This window comes from Rhinoderma darwinii, chromosome 9 (genome assembly GCF_050947455.1).
Source record: "Rhinoderma darwinii isolate aRhiDar2 chromosome 9, aRhiDar2.hap1, whole genome shotgun sequence".
In the NCBI taxonomy this organism is placed as follows: domain Eukaryota; kingdom Metazoa; phylum Chordata; class Amphibia; order Anura; family Rhinodermatidae; genus Rhinoderma; species Rhinoderma darwinii.
The window spans coordinates 33,964,634-33,987,594 of NC_134695.1; the positions used below are offsets into that span (position 1 = coordinate 33,964,634).

A 22,961-nucleotide genomic window follows, 5' to 3' on the forward strand; every position below is an offset into this window, starting at 1 on the left:
TTTTAGATCCATATTCTGGCTATTTTGTCCCTTAAATAGTTATTTATTGATTTTTGTTACCTACATTCTTAAAAAAAAGCATGTTATTATGGGTCAATTGGCTGGAGAGACATATAGTTCTATAGAAGTTAAAAATGATCCCAGAAAAACGCAAAATTACACAATTTAGTACGGAGTGCACAACCTTTTCAGGTCTAAGGGCCATACCAATCCCAAGGGCTGGTATAAAATGTAAAGGGGTATTCCCATCTGCCACATTTATGGCATATTAAACCAATTTATATGCCATAAATGTCTGACAGGTGGGGGTTCCATTTTTTAAGTCTCCCACCTTTAGAGAGAAGGCAGAAACAGCCGACTGTTGCACAATTCCCACCTCTGCGTTTCATCTTCTTCTCTGAAAAGCCACAGAGTGAACCCATTACAGCAAAGCACACAGTGCACCATTAACAGTTTCCCTGCTCCGGCCCTGCTCCTTGTCACTCCTCTTCTCTTCTCACCAGAAGGCGTTCACATCTCTCTTCCAGGATCTGCACTAATATCTATGATTGGTGAATAGAAGAGAGAACAGATCTGCCATCACTTTGGCCCGATGGTTGTGGGAGCCACAGATTGACATTGTGGGCCGCAAGTTGGGCACTCCTGGTGTATACACCCTCTAGTGAATAAAACGCATGATCACTGTAACATTTAGTCTTCGGGACGGGAGCATGGAAACACTGTGTCACTATTATATTTGGCTACCAGGGAATGGAGTTTAAGGGCTCATGCAGACAAGCTTATATGTAGTCCGTGTGACGGCCGTTAAAACAACGGCCGTCACAGGGACTTATGTACTTCAATGGGGCCATTCACACGACCGTTGTTTCAATGGAGCACGTGAAGGGTCCGTGAAAAAATAGGACATGTCCTATATTTTTGCGCTTCACACATCCCTCCATAGACTCTGGTCTATGGGCGATGCGTGACAACGCGTTCCACACGGGTGCACCTCGGATGTGAAAAACTGAAAAGTCTGAATGTAGCCTAAGGGATTTTGTAATCTTCACCTTAAGACGCTCTTTATGGGTGTATGGTCTTTGTGCAGACCCATCCCCGAAGTATTCTCCAATAGCAGTCATGAGGTATCTGAATTGTCGGCCACACATGTATATACATGACATAATCTAAGATACTTTTTTTTTTATAAATATAATTTAATTCATGTGTTACACTATCATTTTGGGGCTCCTATGAGAAAAAAAACAATGTAAGTTAATGTAATGTATTTAATAATATATTACAAATATATATTTCTTACCCTATTTTATAATTAATACATTACATTTTTATGAACATTTTTTATACTATGTTAGCATATTATGTAGAAGTATAGTTTGTTGTTAAAAAAGCAATACAAATTTATTTAAGGTCTCATTCAAATGACAGTATTTTGCTGCAGTATTTGTGAACTTAAAGAAGGAGTGGGTTCATAACGTGGAAGAGGTGAAATTGTTTCCATTATATCCTTTCTGCCATCATATTGTTTGTCACTTTTGAATTAGCTTCCCAGCAAGCACGTACTGATAATAGTAAAGTGACAGTTTGCGATCCATTAATGTGCGGACACAGACAGCATAGGGCCCCTGTGCAAAATCAGCAAAATTCCTCTTGCTCTCCAATAGCTCCGCATAGAGCACCTCCCTCATATCTCTCTAGGGTCACCAGCACATGTAGCGTAAATTCTGCGAAATTTCCCTCTGAAATTTCCTGTGCGTAAAGTCCGCAGCCTTTACACAAGATAAATTGACATGCTGCAGATTGAGAATCCACACCGCAAGACAATTTACACCGATTTAAATTCTGGAGAGCCAATTTCACGTTTTCCGCAAATATGTTAAATCCCATCTACTTTGCTGCTGTAATACGCTGCATAATTTCCGCACGGAAATTCTGGATGTAGATTCCATTGCATTTGCGCAACATGTGCAAGTGGCCTTACCATGCACCAGTAATCATGAGCTATAAAATTCATTATCTCAGTATCTTTTTCACAATCTAATAGACATTAGGACAGTGCTAGCTGCTTTTAAAGTGGCAGTGGTCCCCCTTACCTATAGTGCCCACGTTTTACAGGTTGCATGTGTGTTATCTGTGCCCCTGCATCAGTTAATAAAAAATGTAGTTAATAATGGTCACTGCAATGGAATAATTATGGCTCAATTAAGGTTGATAGAGGCCCATGGGCAAAAAAAATTTACATTTGTCCTTACTTACATCTCCTCATATCGCAACATATCCTAAAAATGTGTGGCGCGAGTTGACCAGCTTTGAAAAAAAACATGATTTTGCGAGATGTCTGTGGTATACTAGTATATGTCTATGTGTGGCCAACCATGTGCTGTCATTTGCAGCCTGTCAAAGGTTTTGCTAGCATGTCGCGATATTATATTGAATTGGTTTCATGAGAAATTGGAGTCCTTTACTAAATTCAAGCAAAGGTAACGGTGGACATATCTGTATAAATGTATGTTCAGGGTGCAGTGTTCCATGCAAATTTTGCAGCAGCTATGCTGTGGTTTTCATCCTTTGCGAAAATCCACACCAAAATTACAGAAGAAATCCGTAACATATAGGGCATACTATGGATTTGAAAATGGGGCATTCACTTTTTCAATGCAAAATCCGCACTGAAAATTACAACAAATCCCCCACATATGAACATGGCTACTTTTCTTAAACACAGGGGGAAGACGATCATTACAAATGTAATATATACTCTATTGTACAGCTTAGATAGGCGAGATCTGTGGTCAACAGTGGAGATTGCTAAATATTTCCAAAAAATATGAGTAAAACAACATTTTCTATTTTTTTAACACTTAATGCTTTTTATGTGTTCCATATAATAGTTATTTGCTAAAAAAAAACTGTCCACATCGTCCGCGTATTTAAAGAAAAATATAAGAATCATGTTTCTGTAAGGTTCTGTCTGTAACCTCAGCCAGTGAGTGCCCCCTAATGCTGTAGCTAATGGTCACCTGCCGGAATGGATTTAGCATTTGTGATATTAAGGATTTCTCATCACTTCCTGCAGGGTAACCTCTGACATAATTTTTCTTTCCTTCAAATTAATGCAGATATTTTGCTCCTTAGAAGTCCAAGGCTGAGTAGCCCAAAGCTAAATATTCTACCATGAGCTTAGTATTGTAACTTTTAACCCGATGATCTTCCACAAGTAATAGTAATAGGTTAAAGTAAATACATTTTATATACAAGTTTCCTTGTGTTAACCGTATAAGTACATGACAGTAATCGTAGGCTAGTTTTACATTAGTGTTTTTTGCTGCATGTTTTTCTGATGTATAAAATGATGTCATTTAACATCAGATTTTCAATTAGTTTTTTTAAGCCTTGTGATGTTTCTGATTTTAATACATTGTTATATACGTACTATGCTATACTATATACTCTATACTTCTCAATCTTTTTTTACTGGTGCCTCACCAGCAAGAACATGGTGATGCCTAGCCTTCACCAGTGGTCAAAGCTTATGCAAAAATTAAGAATATTGCTCAATTTATGTAAATTTTTTCTCTTAAACCCAGCATATCATTAAAATAAGCATACAATGAGTCAATCATTAAGCTATATCAGATACTGTGCAGCTTATAATCCTGCCGATCAAAGCTTCCCCCCATCCGTGCCCCATCATCAAATGGGGTGGGAGCATCATACCATTGAAATTATGCAGGATGTTGGTAGGAAATGTATGTGGTAGTACAGTCTAAGGCCATATTCACACATTCCTTCAGGAATTTGAGCTAGATTTTGACCTGCCTGCACTTTCTTGCCGCTGTCTCCGCAGCCTTTTACACCTGCGGCAATTGAGGGCCGCAGACAAAAAATGCAGCGAAAAATGCTTTCTCAGGCTCCCATTGATTTCAAGAAAGAACATGCCGCTTTTTTTCCTCGTGACCGGCTAAAATTGAAATCGATGGTAGGCGGTTTTGGATGTTTTTTTGGCGCTGATTCTGATGCGGTTTCCGCGTCAAAAACAGCACCAAAAAACTCAGAGGGAACTGGGCCTAATAGTAATAGTGGTCATGGTATAATGACTGTGAGAGTACCAATTGTAACTGATCACAATTATTCTAAATAATTTAAAAAGAATCAAGATTTTATGTTATACATATTTTTAAAGAGTGATTTTTATTTTATTTTTTACTTTTCTGTTATCATCTATATTAACCCCTTCCCGCTCCTTGACGTACTATTACGTCATGGCAGCTCTATCGTTCGCGCTCCATGCCGTAATAGTACGTCTTGCAGTTAGAACAGCGGTGCGCGCGCCCGGCGCGTTCATGCGCTGTGATAGCTGCTGTTTCTGACAGCAGGCTATCACGGCATAATGGGACGGGACCATTTACTATGGTCCCGCCTCGCCGATCGCCGCTATTGGCTAGTCAGTGAGTAACTAGCCAATAGCAGCGATCGGTCTCATTCAGCACAGCAGTGCTCGAGCCCGGCGTTCCTGAGCTGTGATAGCTGCTGTTTCTGACAGCATGCTATCACAGCATAATGGGCCGGGACCATTTACTATGGTCCCGCCTCGCCGATCGCCGCTATTGGCTAGTCAGTGAGTAACTAGCCAATAGCAGCGATCATTCTCGTCACTTCCTCTCTCTGACCTCACATCCTGCTGCAACCGCCCTGAACGCCCTGTTGGAGTTAGCGAGGCGTTGAGATCGGTTGTGAGCAGAGAGTCAGAGAGAAAAGAAGTGAAAAAAAGTGAAAAAAAGTTTCTAAAACAACGTTTTTTTTGCTTCCCACCACCCCATCCACTACCCACTCCTGTTCCCTTCCTCTTTGAGTTCTACCCACGTTTTTTGGTCAGTGATCTCCTATCACTGACCACTTTTCAGTCTTCAGGACCACATTTCTTGGTCCCTGGGGATTTTTTTTTCATTTTTTTCTATATAAAACATAAAACAAAAAAAAAAATATAAAAAGAAAAAAAAGAAACAAAAAAAAATAGTTAGTTTAGCCAATTTTGAAAATTTAACTGGTTAGTTTAGTATTAGCCCCTTCCCGCTCCTTGACGTACTATTACGTCATGGCAGCTCTATCGTTCGCGCTCCATGCCGTAATAGTACGTCTTGCAGTTAGAACAGCGGTGCGCGCGCCCGGCGCGTTCATGCGCTGTGATAGCTGCTGTTTCTGACAGCAGGCTATCACGGCATAATGGGACGGGACCATTTACTATGGTCCCGCCTCGCCGATCGCCGCTATTGGCTAGTCAGTGAGTAACTAGCCAATAGCAGCGATCGGTCTCATTCAGCACAGCAGTGCTCGAGCCCGGCGTTCCTGAGCTGTGATAGCTGCTGTTTCTGACAGCATGCTATCACAGCATAATGGGCCGGGACCATTTACTATGGTCCCGCCTCGCCGATCGCCGCTATTGGCTAGTCAGTGAGTAACTAGCCAATAGCAGCGATCATTCTCGTCACTTCCTCTCTCTGACCTCACATCCTGCTGCAACCGCCCTGAACGCCCTGTTGGAGTTAGCGAGGCGTTGAGATCGGTTGTGAGCAGAGAGTCAGAGAGAAAAGAAGTGAAAAAAAGTGAAAAAAAGTTTCTAAAACAACGTTTTTTTTGCTTCCCACCACCCCATCCACTACCCACTCCTGTTCCCTTCCTCTTTGAGTTCTACCCACGTTTTTTGGTCAGTGATCTCCTATCACTGACCACTTTTCAGTCTTCAGGACCACATTTCTTGGTCCCTGGGGATTTTTTTTTCATTTTTTTCTATATAAAACATAAAACAAAAAAAAAAATATAAAAAGAAAAAAAAGAAACAAAAAAAAATAGTTAGTTTAGCCAATTTTGAAAATTTAACTGGTTAGTTTAGTATTAGCCCCTTCCCGCTCCTTGACGTACTATTACGTCATGGCAGCTCTATCGTTCGCGCTCCATGCCGTAATAGTACGTCTTGCAGTTAGAACAGCGGTGCGCGCGCCCGGCGCGTTCATGCGCTGTGATAGCTGCTGTTTCTGACAGCAGGCTATCACGGCATAATGGGACGGGACCATTTACTATGGTCCCGCCTCGCCGATCGCCGCTATTGGCTAGTCAGTGAGTAACTAGCCAATAGCAGCGATCGGTCTCATTCAGCACAGCAGTGCTCGAGCCCGGCGTTCCTGAGCTGTGATAGCTGCTGTTTCTGACAGCATGCTATCACAGCATAATGGGCCGGGACCATTTACTATGGTCCCGCCTCGCCGATCGCCGCTATTGGCTAGTCAGTGAGTAACTAGCCAATAGCAGCGATCATTCTCGTCACTTCCTCTCTCTGACCTCACATCCTGCTGCAACCGCCCTGAACGCCCTGTTGGAGTTAGCGAGGCGTTGAGATCGGTTGTGAGCAGAGAGTCAGAGAGAAAAGAAGTGAAAAAAAGTGAAAAAAAGTTTCTAAAACAACGTTTTTTTTGCTTCCCACCACCCCATCCACTACCCACTCCTGTTCCCTTCCTCTTTGAGTTCTACCCACGTTTTTTGGTCAGTGATCTCCTATCACTGACCACTTTTCAGTCTTCAGGACCACATTTCTTGGTCCCTGGGGATTTTTTTTTCATTTTTTTCTATATAAAACATAAAACAAAAAAAAAAATATAAAAAGAAAAAAAAGAAACAAAAAAAAATAGTTAGTTTAGCCAATTTTGAAAATTTAACTGGTTAGTTTAGTATTAGGGTTAGTTAGTGTCAGGGAACCGTCAAAAAGCGTAGTTAGGTATAGTGTCAGGGAATTTAGCGTCAGGAATCGGTCACCGTAGATAGGCTTAGCGTTAGGGATCCATCACCGTAGTTAGGTTTAGCGTCAGGGAAGCTCGGAATAATTAGATAGGTTTAGTGTCAGGCACCCGTCACCGTAGTTAGGTTTAGTGTCAGGGAAGCTTGAAATAATCTAGATAGGTTTAGTGTCAGGGAATCGTCGCCGTAGTTAGGTTTAGCGTTAGGGAAGTCCACATAAAATTTAGTTAGGTTTAGTGTTAGGAACCCTCGCCCTAGTTAGCTTTAGTGTCAGGGAAGTCCACTTGCTCTCTAAAAACAAAACACACATTTGTGCTAGTTGTGCTATCCTATTGCTCCCAGTTAGGGATTTATTTTTTTGCAGTATATAAATTTTGTCTTCGCACAACAAGCATGTCCCAACGGACATTTACTGCTGAAGAGGCGTATGCATTTCTGGCCTCCGACACAGACTCGTCGGATGGCGATACACTATTTTATTTGTCTACCTCCTCATCCAGCGATGAAGAGGAGGGACCCCCTAGGAGACGCCCCAGGACCACCACCATAGTAGAAATCCCTGAGAGAAGTGACCCCACAACAAGTGATACCCCTGAGCGAAGTGACCCCATTTGGACGCCCACACCAGACCATTATGAACCCCAAATCCCTGAGTACACGGGCAGCCCAGGCATCAAATTTAACACGGCAGGGTTCAGTGAGATGGACTTTTTCAAGTTCTTCTTCACTGATAACTTTATAGAGCTAATGGTCACCCAGACTAATTTATATGCCCAACAGTATATCACCAAGAACCCCAACTCATTTTATGCCCAATCCCAGAGGTGGACTCCTGTAAACGCAGCAGAGTTGGGCAAGTTCTGGGGACTGCTCTTGAACATGGGGCTTCTAAAAAAGCCATCCATTAGGACCTACTGGAGCACGGACATCCTATACCACACCCCGATGTACCGTATGGCCATGTCCAGGATGCGTTATGAGGCAATACTTCGCTTCCTACATTATGCCGATAATGAGCAGTGCCCACCCCGAGATGACCCCAGTTTTGACCGTTTATATAAACTGAGACCCCTATTAGACCATTTCAGTGCCCGGTTTGCCCAAGCATACACCCCCGAGAAGTGTATTTCCATTGATGAGTCCCTGGTACATTTTAAAGGGAGGCTTCAATTCCGCCAATACCTGCCAAGTAAGAGGGCAAGGTATGGCGTGAAGTTGTATAAGCTGTGCGAGAGTGCATCAGGGTATACATATAAATTCAGGATATATGAAGGGAAGGACAGCAGTATTCAGCCCCCAGAATGCCCCCCCTTACTGGGAATTAACGCAAAAATTGTGTGGGATTTGGTGCACCCACTGCTGGACCAGGGTTACCACCTCTACCTGGATAATTTTTATACCAGCGTCCCGCTCTTCAAGTGCCTCGCTTCCAGAAGGACTGCGGCATGCGGCACTGCTAGAAAAAATCTTAGAGGCCTCCCTAAAACACTGCTTGGGCAAACACTCAGAAGGGGTGAGAGCAGGGCACATTCTAGTAGCAACATATTGTGTGTCAAGTACAAGGACAAGAGAGATGTCCTTGTATTGACAACAATACATGGCCACACCAGTACCCATGTACCTGTACGAGGTACCAGTACAGAGACCCCCAAACCAGATTGCATCCTGGACTACAATAGGTACATGGGAGGGGTGGACTTGTCAGATCAAGTCCTGAAGCCCTACAGCGCTACGCGGAAATCGAGGGTGTGGTATAAGAAGCTGGCCGTGCACATCATACAGATGGCATTGTACAATGCGTACGTGCTACGTCGATGTGCAGGCCAGAGGGGAACTTTCCTGGAATTTCAAGAGGTGGTTATAAAGAACCTAATTTTTGGCGACCAGGAAGGAGGGGCACCCAGTACTTCTGGAAGCGAGGCCACACGCATCGTACCAGGGCAACACTTTCCAGGAGAAGTTCCCCAAACTGGCAAGAAGGGAAAAAGTCAAAAGAGGTGCAAAGTGTGCTATAAGAGGGGGATAAGGAAGGACACAACATACCAATGCGACACGTGTCCCGAAAAACCAGGGCTCTGTATGAAAGATTGTTTTAAAATTTACCATACATCCCTTGATTTTTAATTTACCCTGATGCACTCCGCACAGCTTATCCCCCTCATCTTTCCCTTTTGAGCCCTGCCATGTGCCCAAGCAGCAAATAACAGCCACATGTAGGGTATTGCCGTACCCGGGAGAACCCACATTACAATTTATGGGGTGTATGTCTCCGGTGGCACATGCTGGGCACAATATATCGGACACTGAAATGGCATATATGTATAGGAAATTGCAAATCTCACTTTGCACCATCTACTGCGCATTACCTTTTACACAATAACTGTTGGGTCAAAATGCTCACTACACTCTAGATGAATGTCTTAAGGGGTGTAGTTTTTAAAATGGGTTCACTTCTCGGGGGTTTCAACTGTACTGGTACCTCAGGGGTTCTGCCTACATGACTTAGCACCAGAAAAGCTCCAGTAGGCTAAATGGTGGTCCTTCCCTTCTGAGCCCTGTCGTGTGCCCAGGCAGCTAATAACAGCCACATGTAGGGTATTGCCGTACCCGGGAGAACCCACATTACAATTTATGGGGTGTATGTCTCCAGTGGCACATGCTGGGCACAATATATCAGACACTGAAATGGCATATATGCATAGGAAATTGCAAATCTCACTTTGCACCATCTGCTGCGCATTACCTTTTACACAATAACTGTGGGGTCAAAATGCTCACTACACCACTAGATGAATGTCTTAAGGGGTGTAGTTTTTAAAATGGGGTCACTTCTCGGGGGTTTCAACTGTACTGGTACCTCAGGGGTTCTGCCTACATGACTTAGCACCAGAAAAGCTCCAGTAGGCTAAATGGTGGTCCTTCCCTTCTGAGCCCTGTCGTGTGCCCAGGCAGCTAATAACAGCCACATGTAGGGTATTGCCGTACCCGGGAGAACCCACATTACAATTTATGGGGTGTATGTCTCCAGTGGCACATGCTGGGCACAATATATCAGACACTGAAATGGCATATATGCATAGGAAATTGCAAATCTCACTTTGCACCATCTGCTGCGCATTACCTTTTACACAATAACTGTGGGGTCAAAATGCTCACTACACCACTAGATGAATGTCTTAAGGGGTGTAGTTTTTAAAATGGGGTCACTTCTCGGGGGTTTCAACTGTACTGGTACCTCAGGGGTTCTGCCTACATGACTTAGCACCAGAAAAGCTCCAGTAGGCTAAATGGTGGTCCTTCCCTTCTGAGCCCTGTCGTGTGCCCAGGCAGCTAATAACAGCCACATGTAGGGTATTGCCGTACCCGGGAGAACCCACATTACAATTTATGGGGTGTATGTCTCCAGTGGCACATGCTGGGCACAATATATCAGACACTGAAATGGCATATATGCATAGGAAATTGCAAATCTCACTTTGCACCATCTGCTGCGCATTACCTTTTACACAATAACTGTGGGGTCAAAATGCTCACTACACCACTAGATGAATGTCTTAAGGGGTGTAGTTTTTAAAATGGGGTCACTTCTCGGGGGTTTCAACTGTACTGGTACCTCAGGGGTTCTGCCTACATGACTTAGCACCAGAAAAGCTCCAGTAGGCTAAATGGTGGTCCTTCCCTTCTGAGCCCTGTCGTGTGCCCAGGCAGCTAATAACAGCCACATGTAGGGTATTGCCGTACCCGGGAGAACCCACATTACAATTTATGGGGTGTATGTCTCCAGTGGCACATGCTGGGCACAATATATCAGACACTGAAATGGCATATATGCATAGGAAATTGCAAATCTCACTTTGCACCATCTGCTGCGCATTACCTTTTACACAATAACTGTGGGGTCAAAATGCTCACTACACCACTAGATGAATGTCTTAAGGGGTGTAGTTTTTAAAATGGGGTCACTTCTCGGGGGTTTCAACTGTACTGGTACCTCAGGGGTTCTGCCTACATGACTTAGCACCAGAAAAGCTCCAGTAGGCTAAATGGTGGTCCTTCCCTTCTGAGCCCTGTCGTGTGCCCAGTCAGCTAATAACAGCCACATGTAGGGTATTGCCGTACCCGGGAGAACCCACATTACAATTTATGGGGTGTATGTCTCCAGTGGCACATGCTGGGCACAATATATCAGACACTGAAATGGCATATATGCATAGGAAATTGCAAATCTCACTTTGCACCATCTGCTGCGCATTACCTTTTACACAATAACTGTGGGGTCAAAATGCTCACTACACCACTAGATGAATGTCTTAAGGGGTGTAGTTTTTAAAATGGGGTCACTTCTCGGGGGTTTTAACTGTACTGGTACCTCAGGGGCTTCTGCCTACATGACTTAGCACAAGAAAAGCTCCAGTAGGCCAAATGGTGGTCCTTTCCTTCTGAGTCCTGCCATGGGCCCAAACATCAGTTTATCACCACAAATGGGGTATTGCCGCACTCAGGACAAATTGGGCAACAAAATGGGGTGTTTTATTCCTTGTGAAAATAAGAAATTTTGAACAAAAATTACATCTTAATGGAAAAAAATATCATTTTTTTAATTCACAGCCCAATTCAAATAGGTGCTGTGAAAAAACGGTGTGGTCAAAATGATAACAACAACCATAAATGAATTCCTTGAGGGGTCTAGTTTCCAAAATGGGGTCACTTCTGGTGGGTTTCCATTGCTTTCATACCTCTGGGGCTCTGCAAATGCGACATGGAACCCGAAAACCAATCCAGCAAAATCTGGACTCCAACAAACACATAGCGCTCCTTTCCTTCTGAGTCCTCCCATGGGCCCAAACGGCAGTTTATCACCACAAATGGGGTATTGCCGCACTAAGGACAAATTGGGCAACAAAATGGGGTGTTTTATTCCTTGTGAAAATAAGAAATTTTGAACAAAAATTACATCTTAATGGAAAAAATATCATTTTTTTAATTTCACAGCCCAATTCAAATAGGTGCTGTGAAAAAACGGTGTGGTCAAAATGATAACAACAACCATAAATGAATTCCTTGAGGGGTCTAGTTTCCAAAATGGGGTCACTTCTGGTGGGTTTCCATTGCTTTCATACCTCAACACCTCTTCAAACCTGGCATGCTGCCTAAAATATATTCTAATAAAAAAGAGGCCTCAAAATGCACTAGGTGCTCCTTTGTTTCTGAGGCTTGTGTTTTATTCCACGAGCGCACTAGAGCCACATGTGGGACATTTCTAAAAACTGCAGAATCTGGACAATACATATTTAGTAGTATTTCTCTGGTAAAATCTTCTGTGTTACAGAAAAAAATGGAATAATATTGAAATTCAGCAAGAAAAATGAAATTTGCAAATTTCACCTCCACATTGCTTTAATTCCTGTGAAATGCCTGAAGGGTTAAAAAACTTTCTAAATGCTGTTTTGAATACTTTGAGGGGTCTAGTTTTTAAAATGGGGTGTTTTATGGGGGTTTCTAATACATAGGCCCCTCAAAGCCACTTCAGAACTCAAGAGGTACCTTAAAAAAAAGGCTTTTGAAATTTTCTTAAAAATATGAGAAATTGCTGTTTATGTTCTAAGCCTTGTAACGTCCAAGAAAAATAAAAGAATGTTAAAAAAACGATGCCAATCTAAAGTAGACATATGGGAAATGTGAACTAGTAACTATTTTGGGTGGTATAACCGTCTGTTTTACAAGCAGATGCATTTAAATTCTGAAAAATGCAATTTTTTCAAAATTTTCTCTAAATTTTGCAATTTTTCACCAATAAACACTGAATATATCGACCAAATTTTACCACGAACATGAAGCCCAAAGTGTCACGAGAAAACAATCTCAGAATCGCTTGGATAGGTTTAAGCATTCCGACGTTATTACCACATAAAGTGAAATATGTCAGATTTGAAAAATGGGCTCTGAGCCTTAAGGCCCAAACTAGGCTGCGTCCTTAAGGGGTTAAAAACAGTTCCTAAATCTTGCTGTTTTCACTCTGGCCACAGAGCCTCACAATAGACTTACCCTTCCTGTTCTGTAGAGATCACTTCTCAGGAGTCATCCACCATTGATAATAGGTGATGGACACAGGTTCCCCCCCCCTCCTCGCACAGTGACCTCTGCACAGGTCACAGAGCATGCCTAGAAAACTCTCTCATAGAAGCCAATGGGTCTCCTCCTGTTCATAGACTCCGATGGGTCATGTGACTGCTGTAAAGCATCTCTCTAAATGCTGTTAACAGCAACTCAGACAATATAACCCACATAATCATGTACAGAAAATAGAATTAAAAAAAAACTACCATCAAAAAATAAAACCATTATAAAAATAGATTATGTTTCACTATCTGAATTTACATTAGTTGAAAAAAATATAGGTGATGCATTCAGATTTTTCAGTTGCATCCAAATAAAGCTTATTTGTTATATCATGAAAAGGTATGTGCCAGTCTTAGAATGTGTTCACACTAGTGACAAGGTTTCAATATATATTTTGTATATTTTCTGCCTCATTTACTAATACTGGAGTAACAACAGTCCAGTGAAAAGTCGTAGAAAGTTCTCATACAGTGAGACTTTAAAGCCACGTCCTTTTTTCCCCAAACATGTTGTAGGTGTCGTAAAAATATTGTGTTGTCTAAATGCTATTCTTTTCATTACAATTATGCCAGAAAATTGTCTCTACAAATGTTTACTTATTTGGATGCTGCCATTTCAGACATTATCTAATGTCCCCTACTAGGCCGCAGCTGAAGCCTGTGCTGGCCGTGACAACATGACAACCGAGCAGCACTATTGTAAGCTACCTGGCAGGCAGAATAGGAAATACTACAACTGCCAACCACTGCAGATATTTTCTATCCCTGCCTGCCAATTGGCTCATGCTGTGTGTGTCGGTTCAACATGGCCAGGACAGAAGTGGCAGCTCTGCGGAGAGGTTGTTAGAGCCACTGCTGAGATGACTAAAAGAGTGATATGTTACCTACCCTGATGCAATATACACTATGAACACAATATAGAAGGAGTAGAGACATAAGAGAAATTACTTAAGACTGGTGTTTCATATGCCAGTCTTAATAGGAAATAAGCTGGAGTAAGATGCAACATATGTTTGAAGTGGCGCACGCCTCTTAATAAATTTGATGCATCTTTGACTGTCCGTGCGCCAATGAGTGAAATCTGCATTAGCCAGAAGCCAGTTTCTGGCGTAAATTATGGTAAATGCATCGGGCCGCGGATGTCCTTGCCCCTTTTGCTAATCTCCGACCACTTTTTAGAAACGATTTTATAATATTTTTTGTGACATTTGCCACTTTTCTACACCAGAAAACTGGCGTAGAAAAGTTGTTAAATCCCCCTTAGCTTTTTTGTTTAGACTTTTATTACTTTTTTAGTCTTTTATTACTTTTTATTATAATTCTTAGTTTAAATGATATGTTACACTATATTTTACCCTCATGTGCAGATTGTTTTTTTATGATGAACAAACAGCATAATTGGAGATTGCAACTTTAACATGAAATTTCAAGGAAGATTCAATAAAATGTAAACAATTAAGTGTAAATATTTCAGGTATTTTTAAGTATTGTTTTCCCCAAAACTCAAAGCCAAATTAACACATATCTCTCTTTTTTTTCTCCTGGAAGTTTGTCGTGATTGCTAGTATTGTGACTTACAACCCTTTGCAATATGATGACTACCGCTTTCCTCCATGGGCAAATCGCACTGGATGGGCCGTTGCTCTGTCATCCATGTTATTAGTGCCTATCTATTTCGTCTACAAATTTGCGACAGTGAAAGGGTCTTTTAAAACGGTAAACCTTTTACAGTACAGAAGATACTTTACTGTATTCCTTTTACTTGAATGTGGATCATATTTTTTTTTTATTTAGGTCATAACTTAGCACATTATGTAACTTTGCATTTCACGTATGTTGCATATGGACTTCAATTACATAATGCCATAGACCAGTGGTGGTCAACCTGCCACGCTATCAGGGAACCAGATGTGGCCATTGACTTTATCAGAGGGTGCATATCACATTCCCCAGGTGTAGATATACAACCACAGATAGTTCTTGTTTACACTGCTGTATTTGGGGATTGTGTTTCTCCATATCTTTCATATTTACAAAAAATAAATAAAAGGGTTCAAGAATTTTCTTACCTCTATCTGCCATGATATGCTCATGTTTTTTTTTTTAAAACATACAGTGTGCAGAGGAAACATTGACCACAAATATGGATGTGCGCATACCTATGTCCAGGCTGAACACGAGGAGAGATCGTTGCAGTAGCCGCATAAAAGTAACAGCTACATTGCCCTCACAAGTGCCACTGCTATAAATGACAGCCACAGTGCCCCTGCAAGTGTCAGCCACAGTGCCTTCCATAAATCAATCAATCAATCAATCAATCAATCAATCAATCAATCAATCAATCAACAGATTGTAACTATAATATAATATCATATGATGTGTAATTTTGTATTTAATATTTTAGAGACTTGCATACTGTATCACCCCAGAAAATGAATATCATCTTGTTGCTCAAGGAGACATCAGGCAGTTTAAGGTAGGTTTACCTTTTTCTTTACATTTCACACTCTTTAGTCATAGATTTATTCAAGCATGTCATTGCAGAATGAGGGGAATTGGAGGGCTCCCTTACTATGATTGACTATCAGGGAGACCTGAGAATAATAGGGAGGACCTTCTGGGTGACCATGTGACTGAATAATTAGCTTTATGGGAACTAAAATGGCTGGCAATGATAAATGTCAGACAGAAATTTTCTGTCCCAGAAACTGAAGGCAACAGAAAACCAGAGCACAAATGGTTGAACTTACAAGTGACTGGCGGCACACAGTAACGACACAAGTATTTAGGAGCGTAGCAAGTTTTCAATTTTGGCCATAGGTACGTCTTAACTTAAATATATAAATTACTTAAAAATCTTATTACATAATTTGATTGAATTGCTTTGGAATTATGTTTTTATTATGTCAGAGTTGAAATGGTGCACATATCCAGGGAAGATATCCCCTTGTACTGTATAACTGCAAAAAAAGAAGACTGGCATTGATCAATGCAGTTTGTCAAAGTTTTATTAAATAAAACTTTGAGAAACTGCATTGGCGAGTGTTCTTCATTTTCTTTGCAAGATATTGGTAAACATCATGGTAGACATATTTTAGTAATGTTTTTACTAAGGTAAACTATTTCTTTCTGCATGTCATCTAATAGATGAGCAACAAACGGAACATTTTTTAATTCCTATAAATCTGACTGCTGGTAATGTTGGTTGAAAACAACACAGGAATCCTATATTATAATCAGTAGATCTCTAAGATGAAAAGATGGTGTAGGATTAATTAGATTGAAACAACTAACAGAATACATGATCCAAAGAACAAGAACCTGAAGTTCATTCTGCTACATTTCATTGTTACATCCTTTTAATATAAAAATGAGATTCGCCAAGTACAACCTGTAAATCCCTACTAAAACTGTTTCTAGGTTTTTAAGAAATAAAGTTAGTTAAACAAGCACAGGATGTTTGTATCTTGGAGTCATGTTCTCCTAGAATATTTCTCAAGAAAAGCAGCTACAATAAACGGACCATAGAGCTATATATACTCATTCCACATTCTTGGGTGCTCTGAAAGTGGGATCAAAAATGACTCTGTCCTGAAGGTTTCCGTATCTCCTGTTATGATCCTGTCGATTATATAGTGATGGGTGATTTTGGGATGTGGATATTCCCAGGATCTGTGATCTATCATCCAAAAATAACGACATATACCCCTGCTAATATATGAGCGTAGATACCTTAAGATGTCCATGCAGAGTAATACTGTCTAAATGTAAAAGAAGTTGACATGAAACTGGTTTCCTGTCTCTTTGGCTTCCGTCCGTAATACACGGGTGGTAGCCATGTAGATGAGACGCCAGTATGATGCCATTAAGTTGGGTGACGTGTCATGCTCAGTGATGTGAGCGTGGTGTCTAGGCAACATGAACGCTTTCATGACGTACACATTGTCCAGCAAACTCTCTTGCGGGGCAGTGGAGAAAGCTGGACGCCGATTTGATGTGATACCTTCATCTCAAGATCTATGCATTTTTTGGGATCTTGTTGTTGGGATTTCTGTCTTGAACCCATGTGAGTGAATCACTGAATACTTATATGTATGTTTTGTACTAGTCTAATTAATGTATTTGTGAATTGCATATTTGATTACTATGATGATGTCATATCCCCTATATACACTGCACTGTGCACTGTGTTTTAATTGATGGAGAAAGACCCATGTTAGGGTTCAAACATCGCAATGTTGTGGTGAAATAAAGCTTTTAAGCTTTGAGGTACAAGAAAGAGTGCTGCGTTTTTTCTATTTTTTTAAAATAAATATATATTGGAGTTGGAATGGCTATATCTCAACATCGCTTGCATCATGCCTATATATGATATGAATAGTTTCTCTCCATATTTTTGGGACATGTAAAGTGCTATAGATTTTTACGTTTTTTTTGTCCTGAAGGTGTTAAGCTTCAGTGGCTTTTTTAGTGTTAGCATAAGTACTCCCAAAAAGATGTGGATCCCTGACAGTGGTGGATTAAGTGTACCATGGGCCCTGGGCTGTTGACACAACTTGGGCCCCCTTCTTCCCCCTCACACGCAAGCCAACCCCCCCAACCTGCTGACACTGTACCCGTCAGTGCCACTGACCTGACGGATACAGGTTTTAGCACTAGATACAGCTGCTCTGTATTCAAGATTTAAAGCAGCTGTATCTCAAAAAGTAAAAATAATTTTTAAGAAAAAGTATGTAGAAAGTTGCACCAGACACTGTTACACTGTTTTATTAAAGAAAAAAATAATAATAATAACAATAATAATAATAAAAAAATTGTGACACCTCTCTTTAAAGTGTAACTAAACTTTTAAAAATCTTTTGACATGTCATACTGATATGTCAGAACTTTTAATCGGTTGGGGGTCCGAGCACTGAGACCCCCCAATCGCTAAAGTGAAGCAGCAGAAGCGCACAATTGAACGCTGCGCCGCTTCGATTCTGATTGTCATTCCTCGGAGTGGTGTACGTCCGTACACCACTTGCTCGGCTTTCCGAGAAAAGCAGATCAGAAACGAAGTGGCACAGCTGTGCCCTGAGCACTTCTGCCACTTTGTTTTAGCGATCCATGGGGGTCTCAGTGCTCGGACCCCCACCGAGCAAAACTTCTGACATTTCACTATGACATGTCAGAAGTTTTTTAGCAGTTTAGTTACACTTTAAAGAGTTTTTCCCGTGAGGGAAATTTATGATATATCCTGTGGATCCTGTCACATAGATGTGAGTGCCACCTCTGGGACCCGCACATATCTCTAGAACCGGGCCCCCTAAACCCTGTTCTACCTCTTAATGCTATCGCTGCCTCCCGACCACTTCCTGACTTCATGGACTCTCCTTAACTTTCATTCAGTTCTATGAGACTTACGGAATCAACGTAGCTCAGCAAGCTATGCTGTTTCCGTAATTCACGACCATGTAATCATGGGGCTGGGAGGCAGAGAGAGCAGAAATAGGTAGTAAGGGGCTTAGGGGGTCCTGTTCTAGAGATAGGTGCGGGTCCCAAAGGTGGGGCCTACATCTAGCTGACATTTATGACAAATTCTGTATGTATCCTGTGGATATTTCATGAATTTCTCTCATGAGAAAACGGAGGACTGTATGGGGGAGAGTATATTGCAAGGGGAGGTCAGGTTGTCTGACTGACTGCTGGGGGCTCTATAGGGGGCTCTGAGTGTCTGATTTTGATATCTCTGGGGGGGGGATAGCCCTTCCATAGAATCCTCAGCAGTTAGTCGCTCAGACCCTCCCCTATAGAGCCCCCAGCAGTCAGTCAGACAATCTCACCTCCCCTTGCAATATATCAGTAACTGCTGAAAGGAAGGGAGGATTATACTGAATGGGGGGGGGGGGGGGGTCTAACCATCTAAGTGAATGCAGAGGACTCTAAGAAGGGGGGAATTATACCCCTCATTCCCCATAGAGCCCTCAGTATTTCAGTATTTATTATTCAGCGTGGGGGTGGGGGTTGAGCACCTGAGTGTCTATGGGCGGCCCATAGAGCCCTCTGCAGTGAGTTAGATGCTCAACGCCCCTGCTGTATAATTAATCCCCCCTTAGCATCTGCCATCAGTCAGTTGTTGCTTGGGGCAGGAGGCGAATAGCAGACTAACCTTCCTCATCGCTCGACCACTGTCCTGCTCTTCTGTTCCTCAATGGTGGTACGTGCAGTGTAAAAGACGGGCGTGTTCTACCATGACTAGCAGACGCACATCTGCTAGTCCTATCCAGCCCCTGCTATTGCTGTCCCTCCCCCTCCTCCCCATCAACAGCAGCGCCAGCGGCTCTATTCCATCCCAGTCCACCCACCCTCCCTATCAGCAGCGGCCATGAAACTCTGAAGTGATTTTTTAAATTATGTGCCGCCCAAATCGCCCATATGATAATCCGCTACTGATCCCTGACGCGGGTTGCGAGCACTACATGTAACTATGTAACCATGTGACTGACACCTTATAAAAGCCTTATCTGTGTGAAAAGGTGAGGGTGTATTTCCATGAGTCGTTTCTTTCAAACTTTTTTTCGGGATTTTCATAACGACAGTAAAAATGTGAAATTTTTATACAAAAATGCTTTTGCCACGATTATGGAAACTGTGGCAAAAGAAAACATGACAAAAAAATCTCATGGAAATACACTCTAAGGTCATGTTCAAACAGGTTTACTTTAGTTAGTATTTTAGATTAGTATTTGTAAGCCAAAACCAAAAGTGGGTCCAAAACACGAAAGAGGTGGAAACCTTTCCACTATACCTTTTGGCAGCCTCCACAGGAGCGTAATACCGGTACTTTTTTGTGTCCATGTTACGGACCTCTTGCGTTTTTATAAGTGCTGGAGTTAGAGCACCATTGGCACTCTAAATCTGCTTCCGATGAACTGCGGGAGGTCAGAGTGTTGCATCCATAATATGGGTATAAAAAAGCACCCATATTATGCTCGTGTGAAAGTGGCCTTGCTCTGTTTATTTTCCACTTTTGGTTTTGGTTTCCACTCTCTTCATGAATATCAGGTGATGTTTATCAGTATTTTACACCTGTATGACCTCCCTCCCTGTGGCTTGTCTGCATCCTGGGAATTAGTATTTAACCTTCCCTCATACCATTTAGGCTGTATTTAGGTTTAGTTTTTTCTTTACACAAGGCGTTTTCGCAGGAAAATCTCATGAATTATTGCGCAGAATGAAAAGCTTTAATATATGAAATTGTACGTCATACAGTTGCATATTTCACCCATAGGCTCCGATGTAAATTAAAGTATACTGTGCAGTATAGGTTTATTGTGGTATGTCTCTGCATTGAAAAGCAAACAAATTCTTTGCCATGTGTGAAGGAAAGCCTTGCTACAACTCTGTTAGAAGTCATGTAAACCGAGGAATTGGTAAGGAAGGACTATTTGGTCGCAATGACGACAGCAGGCCCAGATATTCAGCAAAATAAGTGTTCTTTTTTCTAGGCCTGTGGTCTCAACAAATAGCCATGAGGGGATGCATACACTTCTCCAGATGGGAGGCACAGTCTTTTTAAAACGTTATACAAATAATGGTGGCAATGCAGGAAAGAGTGGCACACCAACTTCTCCAAAGGACAAAGCTTTCAGTTCCTCCCTGATACAGGGGTATGTCCTCTTGACCCCAGACCCTTTCTCTCTCTCGCCTTCTTCAATCTCTATCGCAGGGAGGCTCCCTGGCAACTCCACCAGCCATCCAGCAATCTCTCTTGCGACGAAGCTCTCTGGGAACTCCACCAGCCATATCTCTCCTACGGCTTGCAGGGAGGCTCTCTGGCAACTCCACCCGTCATTCATAGACCCACTACAGCTACAGCGTCTTTCCTCATCTAGTGCTCGCTACCTCACTTCACTGCTCTCTAGGGCCTTAGGTGAGGTAGAAAAAAGAACCACGGCGCCACAAATCAGAATCTGATGAAATAGTAATAAAATTGGGTCGATGAGACAATTCCGCTCACCTCGGGTGGTGGACACCAAGGAGGTGTCAACAAAGCTTAGGAAGCTGCAGCCAGGTCCACAACACAGCCAAACGAAGTTTGCTGTCGGTTTGTAGTAGTTTTAGGAGTAGGAAAAACGGGACCAACGGCGCTGCTTCAATCTTTAGGCGATACACAATACACAACCAACGTAGTGGATTAAGTGTATAAGGTTTTATTGTTGATAGGCTACGCGTTTCGACGTCGAACTGACGTCTTCCTCAGGCCAATACAGACTGTGCGGTTCCTGCCCTATTTATACATCAGGGCGAGGAATAAGACCGCCAGTTATAATGGGTCAAAGGTCACATGAGATACAGAAATATAAAAAACAGAAGAAAGAAGCAGCATTTAAAAGCAATTACAAGTGTCATAATACGATAAGAATAAACGGGATTAACAACATGTTTAAAAGCTGTTTTAAAAATCTTAGTTAAACTGACAGATCAGTACCGTGTTTTCAAGAGAGATTTATATGACAGCCAAAAACTATATTTATGTATAGAAATGTGGGTGAATAAACGATCATATATTAAAGATTTGCTTATGTCTGAGTTTTATTGTGTTTTGAATAATGTTAACGGAAGAAACATATGTAGCCCAAGAACTGCTGAGTCAGAGCGTCCTTGGTTACTAGGAGTCAGAAAGAACTCCGGAAGCCGTAGGGGAACACAAAGGTTTGAATGGACCGCATGTTTGGACCGCACAGGTATATAATAATGGTTGGGAGCGTCCTTGGTTACTGGTAGTCAAGAACACAAAACTGTCACGGGGGAAAGAAAGACTTACGCTGGATCGCACAGTAAACTACATTAGGTCGCGGGACTCCGCGCCAAGAGATCTAAACGAGGCACCTGCATCGGAACTGGTGAGTGGCAGGACGTTATGTTACTGGGATATTGTTATTTATGAATTACTATGGATCTCTTTCATTAATATCAGAATAGGTAAATGGTTATTTTTTAAAAACAGAATAGGTAAATGGTTATTTTTTTTAAAAAAAAACCTAAAAAGTTAAAAAGTTGGCAAATGTGCCTGGATTGGTATCGATTAAATTAATTTTGTATGGCGATAACATATATGTTTGTAAAAGTTTATAGAAAGACCGAAAAATTCTTTTTTGGATCCTCCCCGGTCCTAGCCCCCCAAATTTATCCTCCTTCCCTAAGTTCAACCAGTAGTATCAACCCCCTCCCTCCTTTTTTAGACCGTCCCCTTGCCCCCACGATGCCTCCTATCATGTCCCCTCGTCAGTCCCAAGAGAGGAATCCCACTCAGTCCCAAACCATCAACTCCTACTTTCTACCTCTACAAAGAACACAATCCAAAAGAAAATTAGGGTTAGATATAGAGGGTGTAGAGGAGGTAGACACCACACCAAGAATTCCACCGCTATCACTAAAGAAAAAACACAAAATAATCTAACCAAAATTTTCAATCTATCCAAATTTGTCCCGAATACAGACGAAATCAGCCTATTATCAAAGGGACTTTCCTTTTGCCCCACCTCATCACATGATAGTTTTGATCCATTCATGGATCTAAATAAATTCATGAGGAAAATAACCCTACTACGTCATTTTGCCATCACCCCATCAGTGATTGTACCCAATCAAATTACACCAGATTTTGTCGCACCTGTTATAACTGATCTTCGTCCAAAATCCTCTTTCTATCCCCTCCATCATAGGGGTCCAGCCATAGAAACCTTTTCCAACCTGGTAAGCTCTGATTTGAAAACCATCCAACAGACTAACACTCCTAGGGACAATCTATCCTTTTCCCAACGTAGAGTTTTAAAAAATCTACAGAACAACCAGGACATAGTAATTAGGTCCGCAGATAAAGGGGGAGGCATTGTCATACAAGATCGATCCGATTATTTGAAAGAAGCGCAGAGATTACTATCAGACACTCTATATTACGAGGAACTTAAACACAATCCAATCCCTGAATTTGAAATAGAATATAAAGCCCTGATCGAAACTGCATTCACCAAAAACCTGATATGCAAAAAAGAAAAAATGTTTTTGACC

At 41.8% G+C, this 22,961-nt stretch overlaps 1 protein-coding gene across 1 annotated transcript in view; it reads left to right on the forward strand.

The window, feature by feature from the left end:
- Window positions 1–22,961, forward strand: part of SLC6A2 (solute carrier family 6 member 2) — a 167,231-nt gene that overhangs the window by 135,528 nt on the left and 8,742 nt on the right. The window contains exons 12-13 of the mRNA XM_075836917.1: window positions 14,457–14,624; window positions 15,313–15,384. Of these exons, the coding sequence (XP_075693032.1) occupies window positions 14,457–14,624; window positions 15,313–15,384 (240 nt within the window). The remainder of the gene's footprint in view (window positions 1–14,456; window positions 14,625–15,312; window positions 15,385–22,961) is intronic.